Below are 26,127 nucleotides of genomic sequence, written 5' to 3' on the forward strand. Positions count from 1 at the left end.
CCTGGTTGACACATTGATTTTAGCCCAGTAAAACCCATTTGGAACTTCTGACCTTGAGAAATGTCAGAAATATAAAACTGTATTGGTTTAAGCCACTAAGTGTCTGGTAATTTGTTATAGTAGCCCTGGGAAACTAACTTACTGAAGACACTGGATTTCCTCTTTAAAACTCCACTCTTAGACAATGATTGGCTGATCTTCTGTTATGTTCCTCAGAAAGCTTGACAAGTCAATTCTCTGTATGTTGACAGTAGTAGCACACAAAGGGCTCAGGTTCCAACCATCAGTTTTTTCAGAACAAAGCATATTTTCTAGGGTCCAGAGTTTAGACTGTAGTGTCATGAGAAATGGAAAGTTTTTTTCTCTTTAAAGGGTGGAAGCTATTTGTGATTTCCCCAGTCAATTGCTAAAAGTCAGCTTAGATAAAGGATTTCTTGGTTTCTTAGAATCAACAAGAATCAATGAGGACCTGTGGTCTCATAGGATCTCAATGTCCATTAGACATTTGATTCCTAGCTTTTATGAACTGGCTACCCTGTAATAGGATGTGATGAAGGTGGACACACTCGAGTCTTTGTTCTAGAATAATTCCTAAGAGACTATCTTCTGTCACCTGTAGGATTCCTGTTCACTCCATTTAGTCTTATGCTCCCCAGTTGCTACAAACCTTTCCTTCTCTTTGCACATGAAAGCTTTGGGGGTTCCAATTCAGGAGCTCAGTGCATATCAGAGACATTGGACTCCCAGTAATATTAGTTAGTTTAAGTAACTTAGTGAAGGTCAAATAACTAAAACATAAAACAAATGAGATGGCAATTTGACTCCAAAGCCCATCATTCTTATCTACTTAGCATCAAACCAGCAAAACTTTATACAGAATTTTGTTCCATCATTAAACTATGATCATATATAATATTCCCTGAAATAAAGAGTCTAGTCTCTGACTAGGATATTTTTATTTTCTTTCTTTTAATAGAAATTTTCAATGTAATTTTAATAGAGGTAAATATTTTTATTTCTGTTCTACCAATATACCAGAATAATATGTCAAATTACATGTATGAAGTCATCACATTATTATATAATGCAGTATCTCTAATGGCTCAATCTAATTAAACAAATTATCTTAATGTCTATTTATTTTTGAAGGAGAGAGGGAGACAGAGCATGAGCTGGGGATGGGCAGAGAGAGAGGGAGACACAGAATCCAAAGCAGGCTCCAGACTCTGTGCTGACAGAGCCTGATGCAGGGCTTGAACCCACAAACTGTGAGATCATGATCTGATACGAAGTCCAATACTTAACTGACTGAGCCACCTCGACACCCCTCAATCTAATTTTTAATCATGCAAATTTCAACCTTGACTAATTGGGTGACTTGGTCTTGTTTCTATGTCCTACTTTTCCTATTTATAAAATGGAAATAGAATTCTAAGGCATACTACTTAAACTTTTTTTAATTTAAAAAATCATACATTTAAAATTGACCTTTGTTGGGGACACATAGCTCTATGAATTTTAACACAGAAACACAATTAGGATACAAATAAACTTCAACTCCCCCCAAAACTCCACACTATTCTTTCACAGTCACACTCTTTTTCCACCCATCATCCTTGGCAACCACTGATTTGCTCTCCTTCATTAGAAATTGTTCCTTTGGGTGGGTCATATGAATGGACTCATACAGAAAGTAGCTTTTTGAGATTGACTTCTTTCACTCATCATTGTATCTTTTAGGTATTTATTACTAGTTTGCTCCTTTTGATTGCTGGGTGGTCTTCATGTGGATATACCACCATTTGTCCATTACCCACTGAGGGACATCTGAGCTGTTTCTGGCAATTATGAGTAGAGCTGCTATAAACATTTGTGAGCAGGTCTTTATGTAAACATAAGTTTTCATTTCTCTGGAAGAGTGGGCCAAGGTATAATCCGTTTAATCAGGCATAATTCAAAATATGAATTCCTAGAATGCAAGGGGCACTTGGTTTAGTTGACAGTCTTTGAAAGGATCCTGTAACATGGTATTTATAAGCAGAAGAAAATTCTAAATTTTTCATGATGAATCTACTCGAGGCTAATGAAGGAGGAATTAGCTTACTGTGAACAGTGAAGTACTAGCCTTGTTACATTCCTCTCAGTAAGAGGACTTTCAAACTTGGTCTCAAATGTGGTTGCCTTATTTCTTCATCTCTTTAGCAGAGAGTAGTCTCTTCTTGACAAACTTCTTTTTTTAACATAATGGGCCACATGAACTAGGGGTAGCACCAGTTAATTAAATGTCACATAGGACAATCCTGGGCTTAGAAGAAAAATAGTGTCCACATCTATCATATCTATCTCTCTGTCTATCAATATTGGGGGACACTAACATTTTTTAAAGCCAGTTTCAGGATAACAAATATTAAGTGGTTTAGATATTTTAGCCACATTTCCTCAAATCCCTCCGAATCTTACTCCGTTACCGACAGAAGAAAAGATTTTATAAAAAGAGATGTGGATTATATCAATGAGAAACAAAACTGAGTCTTTCCCCTCAGAAAAGGTCTATTAGACATAAGATACAAGGATCAGTCACCTTCTCATTAACCTCTCAAAATGAATCTATTTCACGACAGGCTGGAAAATGTTTTCTCTCTAAAAGCTACCATGCAGTCTTAACAGTTAATTGTTATTCTTATCAAAGAATGACCCACATTAACATTTAGCTTGAGGTCATTAGCATATTCATTAAAAAAAGAGGAGTGGAATAAGCATTCTTTCCTCTGCCACGCTTTGTTGTGGGTGCTGTGAAGGAAAGTTGTGAGAAAAAATGAAGTAAATATTATTAACCAATATTTCAGACTTATCTATAAATATCAAAATGTCTATACCCATCTTAGCCTTGAACTGACAGAGTACTGATTGAATTTTAATTGCATTTAGATACAAGACGGCTTGGGGTCACTATGCTTTCTTTCTTGATGTAAACAGTGTTAAAGTAGTTAACAAAGACCATTGGCTGAGCATAGAGGTTACAATAAAATCTCTTCATTTGGGTATATTGAGATTAATGATTGTAGCAAAACACTCTCTTTGATTATCCCATGAGATTACATTTTTTTTTCCTTGACATCATAGGCATTCTAAGACTGTTAAAAATGAACTAATTAAAAATGAACCATGCTCAACAGTTTGGAAGATATTAAAATGTCTGAGGTTTGAGCGAGCATGTGGCATATCCACATGTCTTATACAGATCATGAAGGTCTTAACAACTCTTGTTTCAAGGGGAGCCTGGGTGGCTCAGTCGGTTGCACGTCCAACTTTGGTTTGGGTTATGATCTCACAGTTTGTGGGTTTGAGCCCTGATTTGGGCTCTGTGCTGACAGCTTGGAGCCTGAAGCCTGCTTCAGGGTCTGTGTCACCTTCTCTCTCTGTCCCTCACCTGCTTATCTCTGTGTCTCTCTCAAAATTAAACATAAAAAAATTTAAATCTCTTGTTTCAAAAGTTACTTATTAAAAAGTTTTGTAAAAGTCCAATGAATGACTTTGGGCTTCCATGGCTTTGTTCATTTTTAGGAAAAAAAGTTAAATTTTATTTTATTTTTTTTAAAGTACATCGTTTTATTAGTTTGAAATCTGACACATTGTTAGGACTAAGAGAGGGGACAGGCAAATTTCCTAAGAGTTAATAGCTGTGATGGCTGCAACCAATTATTTTTCATCAATTCAAAGGGATAGAATTTCTCAGAGTTTAAACAGTTAATTGCAAATCATAACATCAAAGATTTTAATGTGACTTAGAAATAAAAACATCATTATCTAACTCTCTGCTAGAATTAGAGAAAAGCCTGGTATGATCCGTTGGTCTGAACAACAGGAAGGAAGGAAACAACATCTCACCTATTTAATTATATTTTTAGGGCAACTTTTTGCCTAGGAGGGAAGATAGGAAATGTAGTTGAAAACTCCCCAAGTGTAAACTATTTTGAGAGTGTAAAGCATTTGGCAGAGTTTGATTAGTTGCTAATGCTATGATTTCCAGTATAAAGAAGTCAACCCTTTTCTACAAAATTATTGTTTTCATCACCATTGTGTTTTGTTACTTGGAAGATCTAGTTGATTAAGAGTTATTCAATTATGAAAGTATTTTTGCAAGAGAATAAGATATAACAGTAAGGCTGTAAAGATAGATGTTTCTATTAATATTAAGGAAAAATTAAGAAGAATAGAGATTCTCTACCCTGAATAAGCTTGCATACTATTTAGTTCCCTTTTTCCTTCAGTGTTTTGCAAAAGAGTTACTGGATAAGACAATTTCTCATTTTACTTGCACCAAATAAATGTATTTATGCCAAACACAAGGTACACTGAACAATATCTGAATTAACGAGACATTTGGTATAAATTTCATGTTAAACTAGGTATCTCCAAGTGTTTAGCTTTTCCTGGGCATCTGAATATTTAGTTTTCTTCTCTTTGCCTCATATCCATTTTCTGTGCTTCTGAAGACATAGGATATTAAACTTAGGTGGTAGGAAAAAAAAAATCTGTATTGTCAATGGCTTTTCCAGGATAAATAGTAACTGCCAATGATGATAATAAAGATAGTTAGAAGTCTGGAATAGTCATTTTAAAAACTATGTTAATGCATATTAACATATGTTGGCTATGTATGATAAGTATTTTGCCTCTCTTTTTTTCCTCCCCATATTCATTTGTTTTATTTATTTGATTCCACATATGAGTGAAATGAGATGGTATGTGTCTTTCTCTGACTTATTTCAGTTAGCATAATACTCTCTAGCTTTATCCATGTTGTTGCAAATGGCAAGATCTCATTCCTTTTTATGGCTGAGTAATATTCCGTAGTATATACCACATCTTCTTTATGTATTCATCAGTCAATGGACATTTGGTCTCTTTCCATAATTTGACTATTGTTGATGCTGCTGCTATAAACATCAGTGTGCAGTGGCTCTTAACTAGAGAGAACAAACTGAGGGTTGCTGGAGAGGAGGTGGGTGGGGATGCGTTAAGTAGGTGATGGGTATTTAGGAGGACACTTTTTGTTTTGAGCACTGGGTACTGTATGTAATGAATGTTAACTAACTGGTATTTAACTAAAAACTTGGAAATAAAAGTAATAAAGTAAATAACAGACTTTCAGCCTCTCCCCTCCCCCCTGCCCAAAAAGAGTAGGTAGAGTAGAGCATGGATTTTGGAAAGACACACTGAAGTGTGTCCTACAGCTCTTCGGTGAAGAAGGGCTTCATGCAGTAGAACATTTAGAAATTCACAGAATTTATGGTGAAAATATTCAGCCATGTGATTGAAATAAAGTCACAAAATAAAGGGAGTTATCCAGGTCTGGATATATTTCTTCATGTAGAAGATACCCTAAGTCCCTTGTATTCCCCCTCTTTTTTGTACTTAGGCTTGCTTAGATTTCAACAACACTGAAAGAAGAAATTATATTTAAAGCAGGCAATTGGCTATGTGTTAGTCATTGAATTTTTGTTGAGTAGGTGCTTGAAGTAGTTGGCTGGCATGAGTCATGTGTTGGCTTTTTCAGGTTCCCAGATTACTGATGTAGGGGCTGAGGGCAGCCGCCCCAAAATGAGCAACTCTGGCATGAAGATCATTTTGAGTTGAAGGCAATTGAGACTGTATGGGCTGAAGAGAAACTTTTGTCCCTCCCTTAACTACATACAATAATCTAAATTGGGGGTCTTTCCCAGAAAAAGGGTTATTAGCAGAGATAAATTTCATCTGAGTGACCCATCTATATGGTAGGGCAAACATCTAATTACCAAACATCTGCTCTTCCTCTGACTGCTCTGTGAAGCGCATTCCAGAGCCCTCCACCCTTCCCCTTAATTCAGAATGACATGTATACTCCATTTTGCCTGACTCCCTTTGGAATTTCCACGTCTGTGTGGATTCCTCATATATACGGTATTAAGTATGATTTTCTCCTGTTATTCTGCCTCATGTCAATTTGATTTTAATGCAACCAGAAGGACACTGAAGAGGACAGGAATTCTTGCTCCCGGACACTGAGCACACCTGTGAATGATTCTCACCTGGTAGAATTCTGACATAATACCCAGAGCAGCAGTGGTGATTTGGTTGAGCTTCTCGTATTCGGCCACCACAACAAACCCCAGTTGAATTCAAAATGAACGGGATATACTTCTCTTCGCAACAGTGGTGCCCAGGCTGGGGGTCATGGAGAACTCCATTACAACAAACCTGAAGTTGGGAATTGGGGTTAAAGAAATAGCAGTGTAATTAGAAGTACTATACCATCATATTTCATGTGATACAGTTATGTTCTAAGAGGCCTTGACCTGAGACCAAATGCAGTGTAGTATTGATAAAAATTCAAAAGTTTGAAAAATGCATTTCCCCAGCATCATTTAAATTCTATAGATGCTATTTGATACCATGTATCTTTTTAAGACTTTAATCATGCTTTGTGCTCTATTAAAACATTCTACAAATATGAATTATCTTTTCAATGTCAGTGCTCCCAATGTAAAGAAGATTTAGAATTGTAAATGAACGGTTACCTTCATATATACGTTTTTATTTTAATGACTGTTTAATTTGAAAACACATTTATGGAAACCTGTCTCTCACTGATCTTTTTCTTTTAATAAGTAGCATTTTTCTTATAATTCATATGATCACTTATTTATGAACCCAATCTTTAGACAAAGCAGTCTCAACAGTCTAACATGCATGTGTGTGTGTGTGTGTGTGTGCGTGTGATATGCCACTACATTAAAAAAAAGATTTATATGGAAATTAAATTTGAAAAGCCCTTTCGACAATGTGTTGTTGTTTTGTTCCAGGAGCTGTAGAAGAAATTATGTGCTTGAACAATCAAATAATTATTTGCATGCTCACTTGAGGTCTGAGAGACTGACACTCTGTATATATAACAAATCAAATGCTAAATAGTTGCTGAAATGTAGCCTCAGAACCTACACATGGCATAAGTCACATTTATGAGCTAGAAGCTTCCTGTAGTAGGCAACATCAACCACTATTTAAGAGGTGTTTCTCTTTTTCCATTTTGCACATTGCTATTTTTAGCTTGCACCCACATCTGATTCAAGCTCAATATGTGGCAGTAGAATGCGGACTCTCTAAGTCTTCATAAGGGCCATTAGCTTAGGACTTCATTCGTTTTTCAAAAACCATTAAAGAATAAAGAAGCAGGGCTCTTAAAAGTCAGTCTACCCCTGCAGTTCTCAGGTAGCCATACTAAACCAACTATAGTGAATTTCCTTTTCTGTATTTAGTTATTAGCAATGAGCATCCAAAAGGAGTCTAATGCCAAAGATAAACCGGGCGATTCTTCTTTTTGATGCCATACCCTGTGTGAAAGGTAAATTTTGAAATTATGCCCCATTTTTAAGTCTTAAGCAAAAAACTGTTATGTGTTTCTTTGAGATTTAAGGATGCTGGTCATTTCTGCTTTCAGCGTAAAACAACACATGCTTTCCTCTTGTTTTACGTCAGGGGTCTAAACTCTTGTCCTTTGTCATATGGTCTCAAAGCATTTGTTAAAGTCCAATTCACATAGAGTGCATTTCGAGATACTTACACATATTTAGCCTTTTCTTTCAGCAAGCTTCTCTAGCACTTTCCATTTTCTTGTATTTTCTTGAAGCTTTCACTGAAATGTCGATTAAACGATGGCCCTTTAGAACTGGCCCTTTCAATTCCATTGCCATTCTCAAGCTCCTGCAGACACAAGAAATTCGTGCCCTTTTTCTAACTCCCTTTGGTTTTAGGTCATTGGTGGCTCCCAATACTGAAATTTTAAGCAATTGTTTCTCTTGGGAGGTCTCCACACAAACAGAATATTTCTTGATCTTCTAATTCAGTCTTCAAGTTATCTGTCTCAGGAAACCTATATGAAAATTTTATTAACTTGAGCTGATAAATGTGTACCTAATATGTGAAGAGCCTTTTGCTCATCCTATGGTTTCCCAAAGCAAGTGTGTAATCTAGTGATTCTCAAAATATGGCTCCTGGAACAGATCCTGGTTGGTTTAGTATGGCTACGAGAGTATGATCTTGGGCCATGTTAGAAATAAAATTTTTATGCCCTGTCCAAGATTTACTGAATCAGAATTTCTGAAGCTGGGACATGCTGTGTGTGTGTGTTTTTTAATTTTTTAAAATGATTTTTATTTATTTTTGAGAGACAGAAAGAGAGAGTGTGAGCAGGGGAAGGTGAGGGAGAGAGGGATTTACAGAACCGGAAGCAGGCTCCAGGCTCTGAGCTAGCTGTCAGCAGAGAGCCCAATGCGGGACTGGAACCCACAAACCGTGAGATCATGATCTGAGCCGAAGACGGATGCTTAACCACTGAGCCACCCAGACGCCCCTGCTGTCTGTGTGTTAACAACCCCTCCGGGTCTAATGTTCACTGGGATTTGAATACATGGTAAAGTGTATATGTATTTCAAGTTCTCTGGTACTTACAGTGATTTAGCCAAAAAAAATTCTCAGTCTTTTATCTATCTCTCTCCAACCTCTCACTCAAGAAATACATATTCATAGTGAACTCCAAGCAGAAATTTACAATTGCTTTCTCTTGAGATTTTAATTAACTTCCTTTTTTCTTTTACTGTAAATATCTTTGTGTGTCCTTAATCCTTAAAATAATAAGCCTTTGCTTAAGGCATCAAAGATTTCTTTTTCCTAGAGAACATTTTTAATGGACAAATTTATTCCAGCAATTTTCCCTTCAGAAATAGTAAATTTTATTTTATTTTATGAAAGTATGTTTATCAGATAGTGCATATTGAATGGCCTAAAGCAATGTAAAACCAAGTCATAATGACAGTTCTAGAGCCTAAATGTAAAAAAAGGGTGGTTAGCAACTGTTAGTTTTATAACATTTCTTAGATGACTACTGCCTGGCAGTGTCAGCTGTAATCATTTGTATTTTGATCCATATTGCTTCAACAACTCACTTTCTTAATTACTGTGTCTTTCTGCAGTGAATCTTTTGAATTTAGCAACAGCTTTAGTCATTAAATGTGTGATGTTGTTGACAAATAGGAACGTTATTTCATTATATGAAATCCTACCTTCAAACGAAGGATTTTCTGCCTCGTTTGTCAATAAAACCCATTTCCAAACTCCTCTGTCTGGCTGTATTATTGATCTGATTTCTAAACGGCAACTAATATGAACATTAATCTGCAAATGGCCATAATTTTAAAATATTTCTGACAAACCACGGAAGGTCCTGCTCACAGTTACTCATCAGTGTCATGTAAACAAACCCACTTGTAGCTGAATGGATTTGTTGTGAAGAAAATTCAAGTCATTCAATCAAACACAAAGTCAGGAGGTCCTTACCATTTCAATAAACTAATATTTCCTGTGAGGATGATAAAAAATGAGAATGCTCATGAGGGTGATGGGGTTTTTATAAGCATCCTTTCTTTTCCATGGGGTCTTCATGATAGACTAGTGGAAAAATTGATTGTGACAAACCGTGTTTTAAAAAGCAAGTGATTTCTCCTGGAGTGTTTAGTGAGAAAATCATATTTCAGTGACTCATTTGAAAAAATATACCTTAGCTTCAGGAGAATAGCACTTGTGTCCACAGATAGTTTTAGGTTTTTGACACTTCACTGCCTTGCAGAACTCAGTACTGTGGTCCTTCATTAACTTCTGGGTTTTCCGGCACGAATGCCATGTTTTACGTAAGAGATCATATCCGAGAATGATGCCATTTGGCTTCCCTGGAGACATCCAATCGACTTGAAGGGATCTGCAATGGATAGAATAATCAATACATCTGAAAAGACAACATTTAACATTGCTGCATCAGCTTCATGTACTTTCAATTAATCTTCCAGATTGGTCAAAAGGTCCATTTTGTCAACAACTTCTTAATTAAAAAGCTGAAGCCAAAAAAGAGATATACTAATATATAAGATGCTCATATATGTTACTAGCAGATAATATGTTTGTGGAGAATCAGTGAAAACTATGCACGCATTTGGGAGGATTACACATGGCAAGAGTCCAGTGATCTACTTTATTAAATTTCCAAGACAAAAAGAAAGTACTGTTGTTTTGGCTAATCAGGAAAATCCACAGAAAATTTCGGTTTCATAAGTAAAACCAGGACACAAGTAATATGACTTCGGTAAGTAGGGTGGAAATTAGAATAGATGGCAGGCCTAATCTCTACTTGAAATCACCTTCTCCTTTGCCTTCCTTTCCCAGTCCAGACGAGTGATATGTCACAGAGCTGCCCAAAGATATGCAGCTAGAAAACCACAGTGAGAGCCTCAGAAGGTTCCTAGGCAATTTCAGCTTTTTGCCACAGTCACCACTTTGCCCCTTTGTATTCCTTCCTGCTAAACACGGTGTCTGGGACTCCAGTAATCATCTTCCAGCCACTTGAGAAAGATCAAAAGAATCACAGAGGCCACCATGTTATTTGGATAAGCTGAACCGATGCCAGCAACAATGTACAATCTCTACAACTATTTACTTAGACCTCTGTTGTTGGGTGTTTTGTTACTTGTAGCCAAAATAACTGCCCATATTGATAAAATCCTATCAACAGATAAACTTATCAACTACTAAAATAATTGATAAATTTATTTATAAATACAATTCATAAATTTTATGAAGTGATAAATGATAACATTCCTCTCAATATACTTTACTTTGATAAGCCTTAATTTTTGACTCCTGTAAACAGATTTGTTTCTCTAGTAATTCTTCAAATATCATAGACAGACATGCTTTATAATAAGAAATATAGGAATTGGAAGTTCCCATAACAAATATCTTTCCATTGTAATATTCTAGGAGATGTGTGATTCTTTAAAAATTGAGCAACAATTTCATTCTAAGTAAGAGTATACTTTTCAGGGAGGGGCACGTATACAAGGAGGGCGTAATATCTGTCTAAGACTTTATTGCACTTTCAATGATCTATTAATATTTCATTTGTTGAAATGAATGAAATCAGAACATCAAGCTTTCCAGTAGGAAATCAACCCTGAATAAAATGACTTACTCTCAGGTTAATGCTATAGAACTTTAATTCTGCACCGAGGACTACTTGCCAGAATGATACAGCCTAAATGGCACAGCCGTACTATCTTTAGCATTTTTTAAATAAGCTCTATAAGCAGAATAGTTAAAGTTTTTAATAAAGCCCCAGAGACTTGGAGATGACATATTCTTGCAATTTAGCATGGCAAGGGAAGCCTACTATTTGCAAAATACTAGGTAATGAAAAATAATGATTATTTTTATTCTCATTGTTTTCAAAAAAGGAGTAGAACTCTGACATGCAAGATTAATACTATTTTTATAATTCTAGAATTTCCAACTATAACAATTAACCAAATGACAAATAGTTATAGGGTATTTTTACATAGAAAACATTCTAGTAGGTACTTCGGAGGAAAACTTAGTCTCTATACTTTAAAGCTCTTACATAAAAAATCCAACAATAATTCGTGTGACTACTTTTCTGCCATTGTGCTAAATGGTATTTTTGTTATACCTTTCATTTTAAGAAGAAATATATCTTTACAGGCAAAATTACTGGACCCTATCAGAATTCCAAGTGACATCATATATTAGGAATTCAATTAAGCCCAAACATTTACATTAAAAAGCAGCAGTCAAGATAAACCTTGACATTTTAATAGACTGCAAAAAAAAAAAAAAGAAAATTATTATTTCATTTTCTTGGGAGTACAAACATAACACATTCACTAATAAGACTCTGTAGATAGGAAATTAATGTCACCTACAAGAGAACAGTTTCATAGGTGACTTCTATAGTCACCATTATTATTCTAAGGTCCTTGTCCGACTCTTAAAATTAATTCCACATTTTCCAGATACCTTTTTGTATTCACTGCATAATCAACTACAGGAAAGACTATATTTAAGTGACATTCAAGGGTCTGACTGTTCCACAAAAGCTGGTGAACTACTAAAGTCTAGGAAACACCATGCAGAACACCACACCATCGTAACTTCTCTTTCTAGCAGAGCATAACTGTGAAGTGAGACTGCTTATATTTTTGCAACAACATGAACAGTTTTGCTTTAGAGGATCTGAGTCAGATACATGATGATAAATGATCAAAGAGTAGCGCGTTTTACACCTCTACACCTCTCATTAGTACCATGGAGAGTGACACTGAAAAACCTTTTGGTTGCTGATTTCAAATGAAAGACATCTCTGAGAGACATGCACCATTAGAAACCGACCCATGGTCTCATTCCTTTGATGTTTAAGAGCAAAAATAGAAGAAACATCTTATACCACAGAAAAGAATGAAAAATATTGGGGAAATGAGCTGAAGTTTTTTTGGTATTGATGAGTAAAGGTTCCATGCTCATGCAGGAAAATAAACCAACAATGAATCCTTGGATGAAGTATTTTGTAGATTTGCTCATAAAGTCATGATGAGAGTTTATTTAACTCCCAGAACACTAAGGACTCTGATTTAAGCTACCTTAATAAAGTTTCTGATGAAAACTACTATATCTACACATATTTTGATACATGGATTCATTGAGTATTCAGATATTTCAGTTGGAGTTATTTCCTTTAACTATGTCACATTGTTAGCAGATTTACTATTCTACTTCTGTTACTACTATATACGACTGTGGCCACCACCACAATGATCATCATTTTCAGTTCTTACTTCAAGAGGTAGAAAATAATACTGAGGATAGAAAGGAGTGTGGGAAAATCATTTCTTTATCACCTGCCTTTATACAGGTGTATATTAAAATGTTACAGGTCAGACATAATTTTTATGAAGAATTAGGGTTCCCACTGGTACTCTTTAACATTTTATTCTAATATATTATTACTATTTTGTCAAAATGTTCTTGTTTGAACCAAAGGAAAAAAAATCATCATATACCTTAAGATATCAATCTAAATTTCTATAAATTAAACAGTTCTTGATTCTTTGATTATGTTTATGTAGATCTTTTTTTGTTTTCCCATTCAACTTGATCATTTTTGTCAATTATTTATGTAACACTCAAGTTCTTCAATTGTATTCCAGATTATGGCTATCATAAATGATCAGGTAACCTTTAATATAAGACTAAATAAATGTTGTATGATGAAAATATTAACTCTCAGCTCTCAAATCAAGTCATTGAATATTTAATTATCTATTAGAATGTTTAGCATAACTTGTAATAGGTAAAAAAATCAAAAGACAAAACTTGTGTCCTTGAATAACAGGGGATATAAAACATGCAAACACAAAGCATGTAAATGCTATATAGCAATTTAAGTCATGCATTTAAATGTGGTGGGATACAGATATTATAAAAACACAGAAACAAAGGTCCTATGTTCTAGACTAAACAATGAGGCTATCATAGGACAAATAGATGTGGACTTGAATTCATAAATGAGAATGGGAATATTCTGGGCAAGAAAATCAACATAAGCATAAGTAAGGGGTGGGAATCAGCCTCGGTGCGTATGGAAGAGTAATGTGACCAACTTGATGAATGAATAAGCTACATCCAGCAAAAGAGAAGGGTAAATTTGAATAAAAGAAGAAAGGTTGTGGAGTCCCTCAAATACCGTCTGAGTATGACAGTGAAATAGCATGACTGTGCACTGTTGTCACTACTAGACTACAAAGCCCCATTAGAATTAATAACCTGACATGTTCGAGTGGAAGAGACCAGGCCTAGAAAGAAAGGTCAGTGAGCTACATTAGTAACTCAAGTGCAAAAGATTGTTGTTGAATGGGGTTTCTCTCTTGTATGGGAATTTGAACTACAGCCCCAAACTGAGGATGACAGATAATGAGTTCCTACTTTTCAACATGGCAAGTATTTCACTTCTAAAGGAAATAGCAAGATTCTGTTGAACCCCAAGGATAAAGCGGCTCTTTATTGTTGACCCATAACCCCAAACAACCAAAAATATACAGAAGTCTAGGAGAGTTTGAGAAAGTAGGAAATTTAGTGATTAATTATTAAGTACCTCCTGTATGCCAGCCCTGTTCTTTATCAGTGAACAAGACAGATAAAGCCCCTTACTTCATAAAACTTACAGTTTTCTGGGAGAAGAGGGACAGTAAAGAATACATAAGTATACTATATGTCAGATTGGTGGTCTGGTTCTTCTATGCAGAAATTTGGAAGAAGATGGACATCAAGCCTGGAGGGATTTCTAGGTGGAGGGAAAAAGTTCTGAGACAACCATGGACTGGACTGGATTGGACTGCACAAGGGACAGAATGTTAGGAAATGAGATCCTGTGGGTATCAGGAGAGTGGGATGGGTGTTTGCTGAGGATATAGGATTTTTTACAACACAGAAATAACTGGATTTGGTTTTGAATGCGTTGGAAACCGACTGAAGTTTTTGAGGCAAATAGTGTAAGAGGATTTATTTACATAGTGAAATGTGGAATCAAATACACTTCCTAACCCCCGCTAACATACCCTAGACTGAGGAAGGCATTCCAAATATGTCACTTACAGAAACTGGAAGCAGAAAAACTGGAACCACTTGTTTCTCGTGCTTGGTACTTACTGAGATATACAAATGTCTAAACTCAGTCTGCTGCTGTCCTTGGAGGAGAGTAAGGAGTTTGGGGAGAGCTTGACATTGATCTTGATAGTCCTATAAGCAAGGAAAATGTACTTGACTCTCAATGAGAGAATCCTGCTGTCTAGGTATTGTCCAAAGTAGCTGCAACAAAAAGGTAAAATAAAGAATGCCATGTGGCATGGATCAAGGAGCTTAGCCTGAGCCAGTATATGCCTTGCAAGATGAGTAGACTTGAGCCAGCTTGAAGGTACACTGTTCATGATGGCAGCTTCCTAGGAAGTGGAAACTCAAGCAAGAAGAGTCCTGCCCTACTCTATTGGGACCACAAGAGATCAGCGATAGAGGGCAACACTCCTGCCAGGGAAACTGGCTAGGTGGAAACCCTCTTGAGGCCTCGCAAGGGAAACACAACTCTCCAGGAAAGTGTCACCTGACATGCAGAGGGTTTTGAGGGTCACCCAGTGATGGCAGCAGGACAATAACATTAGGAAGAGACACACTGGATCAAGGGGGATAGGAGGGAAAGAGCAAGAAGAAGGGAAAAGATAAGCTGTGATCAGGCCTGAGCCTGTGAAATGGTAGAATCTTTGAATCAGACACAAGCTTAATAATTTGGTAGAGACAGAAAGGACTTTTTAAAACTTGATCATAAATCTTAATTACCAAAGTGAGACTCATAACTAAAAATAGTTCAAAAGCCATCTCAAAAATATGTTTTGAGAGGCTTTCAAGAGTTGAAGAGAGGACAGTCATAGGATTATGTATAAGGCAGCAAGCAATGGGCAAAATGGGAAGACTTCTTTGTATCTCACTGAATTAAGACCCCTGGGGAAACAGGTTACATAAACTTAAACGATGAAAACATGAACCAGGATGGTGGTAGTGGAAATGAAGAAGAGAGACACATATAAGAAGATTTAACAAACCCAGTGGATTAAAAAATTCAAAGATATATGTCAGTGATAATATGCAGGTGGTGGTACATTTGTGAAAATGGGTGTTGGAAAAGATGATGAGTTTGATAAGAATGCACAACTGAGGCTTGAGGTAGTGGATATCACTAGAGGAAGTCAATAGGCAACTATATGTATATATGAGACTAGAACTTGGAAAAAGAGGGCCAACAATTTTTGAGACATCAGAATGTCTAAAACTGAGATGTTTGAACTATCTGATGAAGAGGGAGAGTCTTTCTGTTCAGTCTCACAATTAATAAGTGGATTTAGAATTGACCCCAAAAAAGAAGAAAATGGGTACTCAGAGAGCAGGGGACAATGTGGTAGGTAAGGGCCAAAGTGAATTAGGAAGAGGGGAATTTTGCTGAGAAGCACACAGTCTACTTCAGTGACTGAGTGGCTTCTATGGAAGCTGCAAGAGGTAGAGAAGTTAAAGAAGTTTGGGAAGGGGAGGGAGGTGAGTAAATGGAGGTATTGATGGTAGAGGCTTAACAAACTTGAGGAGAGCCTGGGTGGCTCAGTTGGTTAAGGGTCTGATTCCTGATCTCAAGTTTTGTGAGATCAAGCCCTGTGTCGGCCTCTGGGCTGACAGTATGAAACCTGCTTGGGATTCTCTCTCTTCCTCTCTCTGCCCATCCCCCACTCATATGAGTGCACTCTCTGTCTTTTTCTCTCTCTCAAAATAAATAAATAAACGTAAAAAATAAATAAACTCAATATTCTATAGTCTTATTTTAATAATTGAATTTTTAAATGTTTATTTATTTTTCAGAGAGACAGAGAGACAGAGAGCAAGTGGTGGAAGGGCAGAGAGAGAGAGAGGGAGACACAGAGTCTGAAGCAGGCTCTAGGCCCTGAGCTGTTAGTACAGAGTCTGATGTGGGGCTCGAACCCACAGACTATGAGATCATTACCTAAGTGGAAGTCAAATGCTTAACCAACTGGGCCACACAGGCACCCCTTCTGTAAGGTCTTTTAATGAAACAATGTGTCTGATAATGAAAACTCACTGGCCATTAAAAGTAATATTCCCTGAATTATAAGACCTGATTGGATCTGTATGACAGTAGTAAATATACTTCAAATCATCTCTTTCAAGAGGTCTTCCTGTATCCTTTAGAGACTCTTAACAGAGGGGCCCCTGACTGGCTCATTTGGTAGAACATGTGACTCTTGATGTTGGGGTCATGAGTTTAAGCCCCATGTTGGGTATATAGGACCTGCTTAAAAAAAAAAGACTCTGACAGAAAGTTCCAGTCCAAATTAAAATGTATCTCCAGTTGTCCATATTGGGGAGGAAGGGAGTTTAGAATATGGGGGAAGAAGACTTGATGCAACATATTATATCTATGACCCAATATCCTCTCTATCAAGAAAATAATAAAATAAATCATGACCTAAGTTTTTAAACACAAGATATAAAATTATTCTTTCAGTGTGTAAGCTATCAGTCACTGAAAAATATCAGAGGGAAAATTAAGGATAGAAAGGATTACCTGATAATACAAAAAAGTCATACTATAACAAACAAGAGGCCTCAAAGTTTCAAATTTAGTGAGGCAAAAGGAGGAAAATCCTTCTTCTACAAGCTCTAACCTCTTTTGCTCTATTCAACCCCAAACTAAGTAATTTCAAAATTTAACGGGATTTATAAATGATGATAGTGGTTTAACCTTCATTTAAAGACACACAGCCTGAGCAGATTTCATAAAGGGTTCTGAAAAGTTGGTATGTAAAAATATCATTTATATCATTCAGTAGCTTCAGGCAAATTTTCAAACAATTATTTGTGAATGCTACAAAGACATTATACCACAGACTCCTCATCAATAATACAGCCCTGAACTGATCTGGAACGGAAAAAACTGCCACAGTGCCAATTAAAGACAACGAAAGACATGATCTGTGTTCTCTCTCTGCTTTGCTTTGACCCTTGCCCCTGGAAATGATGCATTTTGGAATACTAGCAGTAACTAATAAAATCTCTTTCTTGTTTATGTTCTCTCACTCTCTTTTTTTTCTTGGCTTATCTATTTATAGATAAAAAGGTAACCCAATCCAAGAGAAGCTGTAAGCTGCTGTGTTTGTCATATTTCAGTCAAAGCCAGAGCCAGCCAGCTCCCCACGTCCTGCCTAGTCTCTACCTTCTCAAGGCCCAGAATTAATGAATTAACTATTGATTAAATTCCACTCTAGCAAATCCACCAAGGCAAATAAATGAACTACCCAGGGCACGTGTAGGCCATGGCCAGACATGTCTGGGCTATCGATCACTAGTTAGTATTCTTTTGAGATATAGAAGTAGCTGATGGTAATATGACAAGTACGGAAAATGTGATGTAGAAACAGAGTTAGTTTCTGGAGGAGCAGCTTACAGAACTAGAAGGGCTCATGAGATCTTCCCACATTTGGGAGCTATGGTGTCTTTGGGTTACATATACCAGGAAAAACATTTATAAGTGGTTGTATTTTAGATGTCAGGAGTCATAAGGCCAGAGCAAAAATGAGTTGATGTATTCCATGCATAAAATCAAACAGGCTGATATAATATCTGTATATGGTATTAAAACATATGACAGTTAAATGTTACTGACTTTGTGCTTTATCAAAAATAAAGAATCTAAGAAATAAATGTCTTATTAGAAACCAAATTATTTAAAATGCCATAGAAGTAATTCAGTCTACTGACATTTTTCTGGAAGAATTTCACATTTAATTTTTCCTGTTGCTAATATAAAAGAGATTTTTTTGAACCAAAGTAAAAACATAACTCACAAGTATACATTGCCAGACTTATAATAAAATATACAAATAATAATATGCACATAGGAGGCTAACTACTTTGGTGTTGGTGTAATTTTGATTAATGGCTTGGCAGCCCACAGCTGCTCATTAGAGTCTTGTCTTTGGAAAATGTTGCTCTTCTATGATGAATCAGTTTTAAAAAGGAAAGATTTTCCTTGCCAATATTTGGTTGTGAATGATTTTGATCAAGAGATTTTTAGATTTTTGACCAAAAAAAACAGGAAGGAAGGAAGAAAGGAAGGAAGGAAGGAAGGAAGGAAGGAAGGAAGGAAGGAAGGAAGGAAGGAAGGAAGGAGAGAGAGAGAGAGAGAGAGAGAGAGACAGAAAGAAAGGAAGGAAGGAAGGAAGGAAGGAAGGAAGGAAGGAAGGAAGGAAGGAAGGAAAAGAAAAGAAAAGAAAGAAAGAAAAGAGAAGAAGGAAGGAAAGATGGAAGGAAGGAGGAAGGAAAACAAGGGAAAAAGAGCAAAAAATAAATAAAGTTGGCAAAGGGATTGGAATTTTAAAAATCCCAACATGGTAGTAAGGGACTTTCTGTGGCTGGCCAATATGGAGTAAGCCTATTACAGCCTCCCTCTGACTGATTACCCCTAAAAAATGTGCAGAAATTACAAGAAGCAACCACCTGAGGATTCTGAAAAGTTAACAATAGAGGCAGGTCAGGAGGAAAGGTAAAATTTGAAAAAAAAATTAAAGGATGGATTTCCCATTGTTTGCCCTCTTTGATCTCCTATCTTTAACCCCTCAGTATAGAACTGTGCACTGGACCAGAAAAACCTATGAGAGAAACCCCATCTTTCTGGCCAGGGCACAAAAAGGCCTTGCAAGCCAGAGCTCTGAGGATGACTCTGGTCAAGAAGCTGCACTAGAGCAGCCCTGGTCAAATGAGAATAGAAAATCCCAAGAAAAATCTGTATTTCTGACCAGAGGAACCAGGGAAAGGGGCTCCTGTGATCCAAAACATGTGTGGGGGAGGTATCCCTGTTTTCCTTCTATTACCTCTGATCTTATTGTTCCCCCTTAACAGCCTCGTTTATGTAAAATGTCAGCTAACTTGGGAAGCTAAAATTCCAAGAGAAACCATGTCTTCCTAGCCAAAGATCCCACAAAGGAAGTACAAGGGATCTGGAAAATGTGGGAGGAATCTCAGAGAAGAGAAAGCTAGGTCATCTTCTAATTCTGTGTAGGAAGCAACATAAGTCCTGACTCAACTCAAAACTGCACATGTGTGCTTTCCATGCAAAGGAAATCTGAGAGTCACGGCAAAGACTTTGAGATCTGAACCATTACATAATCCCCCAGACAAATACCAGATTAGCCACTGAAAGGTGCATGCATGGAACAGGCATGAAGCAGCAGAGCAAAGCTTTTGAAAAATGAACTGACTTTAGAGCCACTGAGCACATAAAGCCGAGACAGAATTTGCCGTCTGAAGCTGACCAGATGATTACCTGTTGAAGAAAACAAAACCTTCATCCTTCTTCAAATTTTTAACAGGACTCAAATGATCACAACCTAATATTCAAGATGTCCAGGAAACAATCCAAAATCACTGAAAATTACACTAATCAAAAGAAAGCTGAAGTGGCTTTATTAGTATCAGACACACTATACTTGATAACAAGAAAACTACCAGGAAAAAAGGGATATTACACAAAGATGAAAGAATCAATTTACCAAGACATAGCAATCCTAAATGTGTATGGACCTAATAATAAAGCATTGCATGGGGCAAAATAGACAGTTCTAAAAAAGAAATAGATATGCCCAGAATTATACGTGGAGATTTCAACACTCTTCTCACAATATTTGTTTCTGAGAACAGAGCTGGGGAAAACAACAAAGGCATTCAACATTCCAACTGCAGTCTTCCACTTTATCATGATTTTAGCTTTGCCCCTCATCCCAGCTTTCCACTGTGCCTAGGTAGCCTGAATTCCTAGATGCCTCATTCGGCTTCTCCAGAGAATAAACTTCTGATCTCCTGGTAGTAGAATATGCCAGTTGGAGCAAGAGAAGTAGACAGCTGGATACATACTATGGAGGTGAGGAACCTTGAATTTTTTGATGGTTAATTTTATGCATCAACTTGACTGGGCCATAAGGTACCCAGATATTTGGGTAACAATGATTTCCGTGTATATCTTGAGGAGATTAGTATTTGAAATGGTGGTCTTGGTTAAGCAGATTACCTACCCCCTGGAGGTGGGCATCACCCAATTAGTTGAGGGTCTAATACAACAAAAATGTGGCCGAAGAAAGAATTCCCTTTCTTTGCCTCACTACTTGAACAAGACATGCTCTCAGACTTGGGCTGGAACTTACACCATCGGCAGCTCCTCTGAACTTCAAACCTTTGAAAGACTACACCAGTTGCTTTCCTAGGTCTTCAGTTTTGGGTTCTATTTCTCTGGAGAACCCTAATTACAGGTTCCAAGCACTTTTTTCCAGACTTTTAGCTAATCCCATGATTCCAGCTTTGAACTTCCATCTTCCTCTTCTTCACTAACCTTAAAAGTTATAAGTGCTCAGACACTGAGGTCCTCTGCAGGGCAAATTAGTTCGTTTTGTGTCATTTTCTTCCTCTGCCAACCAACACTGGTTGTAAATGTTCTTTATTGCACTAAGTTATTTGCTTTTCCCTGCCAAATATTGCTTCCAAAATTGTATTGAAATCTCTCTTCTGTTGTCTGCTCTGTCATTTCTCTTCCTCTTGTTGTATAATACCCTTTTTATTGTTTTTGCCATCAACTTATATGTTTGAATGTAAACAATCACAACTAAGAAAATACTTTTACCCTGCTATTATCTGCAAGAAACTTTTTAAAATAAAAACTATATCATGGAAGCACAGACACATATCGACATTTGTTCAATTTCTAATAAAGCCTACAGATTTTTAGCTACTTATGCATATGTAATTTAAGACATATTCCTTTATGCCATTCATCTGGGCTTAGTTCAGGAGGATGATAACAGACAAAATTTAACAACATCCACCCACTTAACTATAATTCTTCCTTGAGTTCTTTAAGACTGAACTCAAATATTGCATCGTCCATGATGCCTTTACTGATAATCCTGGGTAAAGCTCAGTATTTTTCTCTTTATGTTCTTCTTGCATATTATAGACTTATATTATGGAGTTGTTTACATTATTCTATAAACATTTGTTTAGAGAAGTATCCCTACAGTAGACTGGAACTTTGAAAATTTAAAACCATGCCTTATGCTTTTTTAAATTATTTTTTTCTTCTTATATTATTATAACCACAAATGTATTTGCTGGTACTTCTTTCATTTGACTATTTTCCCTCTGCATCACAGGCAATTCTGGATAGAGATAATATGCTGACAATAATATCAATGAAGTAGCACATGTGAAATTAGATAAATATCTGTCATGTGTTGGATATAAGATGTACTCAAGGAGACCAGGTATGATTTTTGCCCTGAATAGCTAAGCATCCAATTACTTTTTTCTAATTATTTTTATCTTTAGTTCCCTAAATCACTACAGATATTTCTAAACTGATTTTTTTTAAAAGACCTAGAAGTTTTAATATGTTGCAAAGGAATCCTTTACCATTGAAATCTTTTATAACAATTTGATTCTTTTGGTCAGTGTGTATATGTGGTGGTGGTGGTGTGTGTGTGTGTGTGTGTGTGTGTGTGTGTGTGTGTGTGTGTGTAGGTGAAGGATGGTTCATTTAGCTGGGATATCATGTATGTATGATGTGTGAGTACTCAGATTTCTCTCTCTAGCCTCAGACTTATGCAAAGAGAAGAACAACTCTCATCTCAATTTTGGCTTGGAATATTGACATTAAATCTTTTTTATCATTATTATTGCTAACTTGAACTAAAAAAGAGATTCACTTTCAAACTATGGTAATTTCTCAGCAATACATGAGCATAGAAAAATAAAGAGATTCTACCAAGAATCTGATAATAATGGTAATGGTTATCCAAAGATTATCTCCTCTGTTTATTGTATAGATATTTCTGGCTTTAGGGCAATCTGATACATCTAAATCTAATTTTTTTCAAAGAGATTAACTTAGAAGGTAGCTAATCTAATTAAAATTGTATTCTTTGTCTTACGAAAGGATTCGCTTAACGACACATTTATATACAGAAACTCTTTCATGCATTTCAGCATTTGCTCACAGGTTACTGAATAAAGGGAAGTGAAACTGGGAAATTGGGGACATTAAAACTTAAATATTAGGTGATGTGACCACTGAAAATCAATAGTTAATAATATAAAAATTTTGATTTACACAGATTTTTATAGCAACTTTTAAAAAAGAGATTGTCATGGGATGAAACCTTTGATTTTAATGTTCATTGCTTATGATCAGCTTTTAATTTTTTTTAAATGTTTATTTTTGAGAGAGGGAATACTCAAGCATATACACAAGCATGCATGCAAGTTGGGGAGGGGCAGAGAGAAAGGGGGATGGAAGATCCAAAGTGGGCTCTGTGCTGACAGCAGAGAGCCAATGCGGGGCTTGACCTCCCAAGCCTGAGATCATGATTTGAGTCCAAGTCAGATGCTTAACTCACTGAGTCACCCAGGTGCCCCTGATCAGCTCTTTAGATTAACTGGCAAAAATTTTTACCTTGAAGTGATGCCATGAATTGTGGGTGTTGGTATATCACTTGGAGTATCTTCCACAGTGGTGATTTGGGTGCCATTGCTTTTCACACAGGCATATTTGGTGCAGACTTCAACCTATAACATTAATTTAGAAAAGTATAAATCCAACTATTTTCAAAATATAGACTGCCAGTGGATTGAATCCACCCACCCTCATTTCATAGGATTCTCCTATAGTTCCCTATAATTTCTGAGAGTTCTATAAATATGAATTTTTGATGTTCATTGACTGCATTTGTTCAAACTCAGAAAATAATATAGAAATGAGCTCAAGACAGTTGATTTAGTGATGAAAATGGAGATGTTTAGTCTCTGGTTCCAACCATTCAGCAAGAGACAGACATATTAATCTATTTGGAGCACAGTTAAGGGATGCAAGATTCTGAAACAGGTGACAGTATAGAAGCTTAATAGGTTATCACTGCATACTGCTCTCTAGATCTACAACCAGGTAGTGTACTGATGAACTCTTGCAGAAGTCTTGACATTTTACAACAAATAGCCTAAATGTTAATGTGCAATGGAAGAAAAATGAGGTCTGGAGAAGCCTTCTAATGTGGCTGAGCTATTTTATATTCATTTGTTCCAGCTGCAATTGTATTTTTACCTTAATCACAGCCGAAAATCATCATTTATCCCTGTAATTCTGCCACCTCATCTGACTAAAAACTGAGGAGGGTGGAGTAGCCAAAGATTAGAAATTGAGTTCATCAAGCATTAGTAACACAAAAGGAACACAGTCAGCAAGAGGGAGGAGAGACGAATGAAGGTACAATAGATTACTAGTAGAACACTCACAAAGCGACATCATTCTGTTCCCAATGAAAGGATAAGCCAAAGAGAAACTCTACTTTTTCCAATGCTAATTTACTTTCAGCATTTAGTACATAAAAAATGGAGGAGGGAGCTGGATACTGATGAATCTTAAACACTAATACTGAGCTTTTAAGTAAAGCAGATCTCTGGACTTCCATTGGCAATTGAGAAAAGACCAATGTGACTCTTACTGTATTTAGTAGTTATGTCATTTTATTCATGGAGTACTTTACACCTATGTGGGAGTTAAAGTACATTTTTATGATGCTGTTTGAGTTGTGTTCTTTATGTACGCCATATAGTATTTTATGTATGCCATATAGTATTTTTGTGATCTACTAATATTTAGTAGATATGTGGACACTGTCAAGGTCCTCCACTCTGAGAATATCCAATGAAATCCCAAATAATTTAAAGTGAATTGAACTTAAAATATGCTTGCTGCAATAGAATTAATGACAATAAAACTTCATACATATTAGGCAATATTTGACTATACAGTGCATAATGAGATAACAAAAAATTGAGCCGAGTTTATTATGTAAGTAATACATGCTCAATATTATAATGGGAACTAGCACAAATAGTTTTATTGAGTTTTTATAACTCCATTTTCATCAGCTTGCAAATTGGAGGTTAGAGAAATCAGGGAATATGATCAAGCTGATTAGATATGAGATATCTAATCCAGGCTTTACTGTATTTCTAGTCTCATCATCTAAATACTAAGCATAGATTTAAGTTCTAAACTACTTAGCTATATTCTGGGGCATCTGAATGGCTCAGTCAGTTGAGTGCCTGACTCTTGATTTTGGCGCAGGTCATGATTCCAGGGTTGTGGGATCAAGCCTCATGCCAGGCTCCATGATGAGTTTCAAGCCTGCTTAGGGTTTTCTCTCTCTTCCTCTGTCCCTCTCCTTCACTCACACACACACACTTCCTCTCTCTCAAATTAAAAAAAAAAAAGGTATGACAAAACAAAACTAAGCTACTTATCCCTATTCAAATGATTCTCCAGAAAATTCTTATTTTGACTTTGGAGAAATGTGTCACTATTTTTCTCGTCTTACTAAGGTAATAGACCAAGTTTCATTTTTGGGGTATATTTCTACTGCTATAGCTATATTGTATAATGTGAATGAACCATGAATATAAAGGTTTACAGATTCACATTAAAACAAAATTGAATTGGGGCACCTGGAAGGCTCAGTACATTAAGAGTCTGAATTTGTCTCAGATCATGATCTCGCAGTGTGTGGGTTCAAGCCCTGCATCAGGCTCTGTGCTGACGTCTCAGAGCCTGGAGCCTGCTCCAATTCTGTGTCTCCCTCTCTCTCTGCCCCTCCCCTACTCATGGCCTGTCTCTCTCTCTCTCCCTCTCTCAAAAGTAAATTAAAAAATTGAATCAAAAATGGAAATTTATATATACATGTCATATACATATAAATTATACATAAGAGATATATAAAATAATTTATTCAAAAAAGTAGATATTTGCATCTTATGTCTGATTTATCTATAGATATTTGATAAAGTGGTTAAAATAGAGAACCTAAATCCTAAAGTAGTAGATAAATCAAGTAGGTACATATATATATTTTTTCAAAGTTTATTTATTTAGTTTTAGAGAGAGAGGAAGCATGCACATGCATATGAGTGGGGGAAAGGCAGAGAGAGAAGGAAAGAGAGAGAATCCCAAGCAGACTCCACACTCCCAACATTGAGCTTGACACGGGAGTTGAACCCAGGAACCACGAGATCATGACCTGAGCTGGAGTCAGATGCTTAACCCATTGAGCCATCCAGGTGCCCCTGAGTGCATATTTTAAATGGAGCCAAATCCCAAATCATCTTTGACATCATGAACAAAAATCACTGGAATTTGATATTCAAATTTCCAGTGATGCAACAACTATTTCAAGTGCAGTACTTCTGGTCTGTGGAGAGCTTCACAAAAATATAGTTATCAAGAATAAGAATATCTTAGTCACTAATAACGCAATTTACGTATAAGATTCTAGTTTGGTCTTTTGTCTCCTTATGTTTTCCATGTCCCAAATCTGATCAAAATGCATTCTCTTCAGGCCACTAGTGACTCAGACCAGTAGGTATGAGTGAAATCTTTCATAAGACAACATCCCTGAAACACATCGACTCTTGCTACATAGTCAGAAAGCTGGATCAGGACATGTATGCATAGCACCTATTGATCTCACCGTAGGTTGTATTTTGAGTCCTGAAAAGACAAGTGAATAAGTTGCCTTTTGAGGTCTCAGCCAGCTTTCT

General features: G+C 36.5%; 1 protein-coding gene across 1 annotated transcript in view; it reads right to left on the bottom strand.

Annotated features, from left to right (window-relative positions):
- The window catches only part of USH2A (usherin), a 697,677-nt gene that overhangs the window by 178,592 nt on the left and 492,958 nt on the right, over positions 1–26,127 (bottom strand). Inside the window, exons 46-48 of the mRNA XM_029933401.1 lie at positions 22,988–23,100; positions 9,595–9,793; positions 6,072–6,240 (exon numbers count right to left, since the gene is read on the bottom strand). Of these exons, the coding sequence (XP_029789261.1) occupies positions 6,072–6,240; positions 9,595–9,793; positions 22,988–23,100 (481 nt within the window). The remainder of the gene's footprint in view (positions 1–6,071; positions 6,241–9,594; positions 9,794–22,987; positions 23,101–26,127) is intronic.

The sequence above is a fragment of the Suricata suricatta genome, chromosome 3 (assembly GCF_006229205.1).
Source record: "Suricata suricatta isolate VVHF042 chromosome 3, meerkat_22Aug2017_6uvM2_HiC, whole genome shotgun sequence".
Taxonomy (NCBI): domain Eukaryota; kingdom Metazoa; phylum Chordata; class Mammalia; order Carnivora; family Herpestidae; genus Suricata; species Suricata suricatta.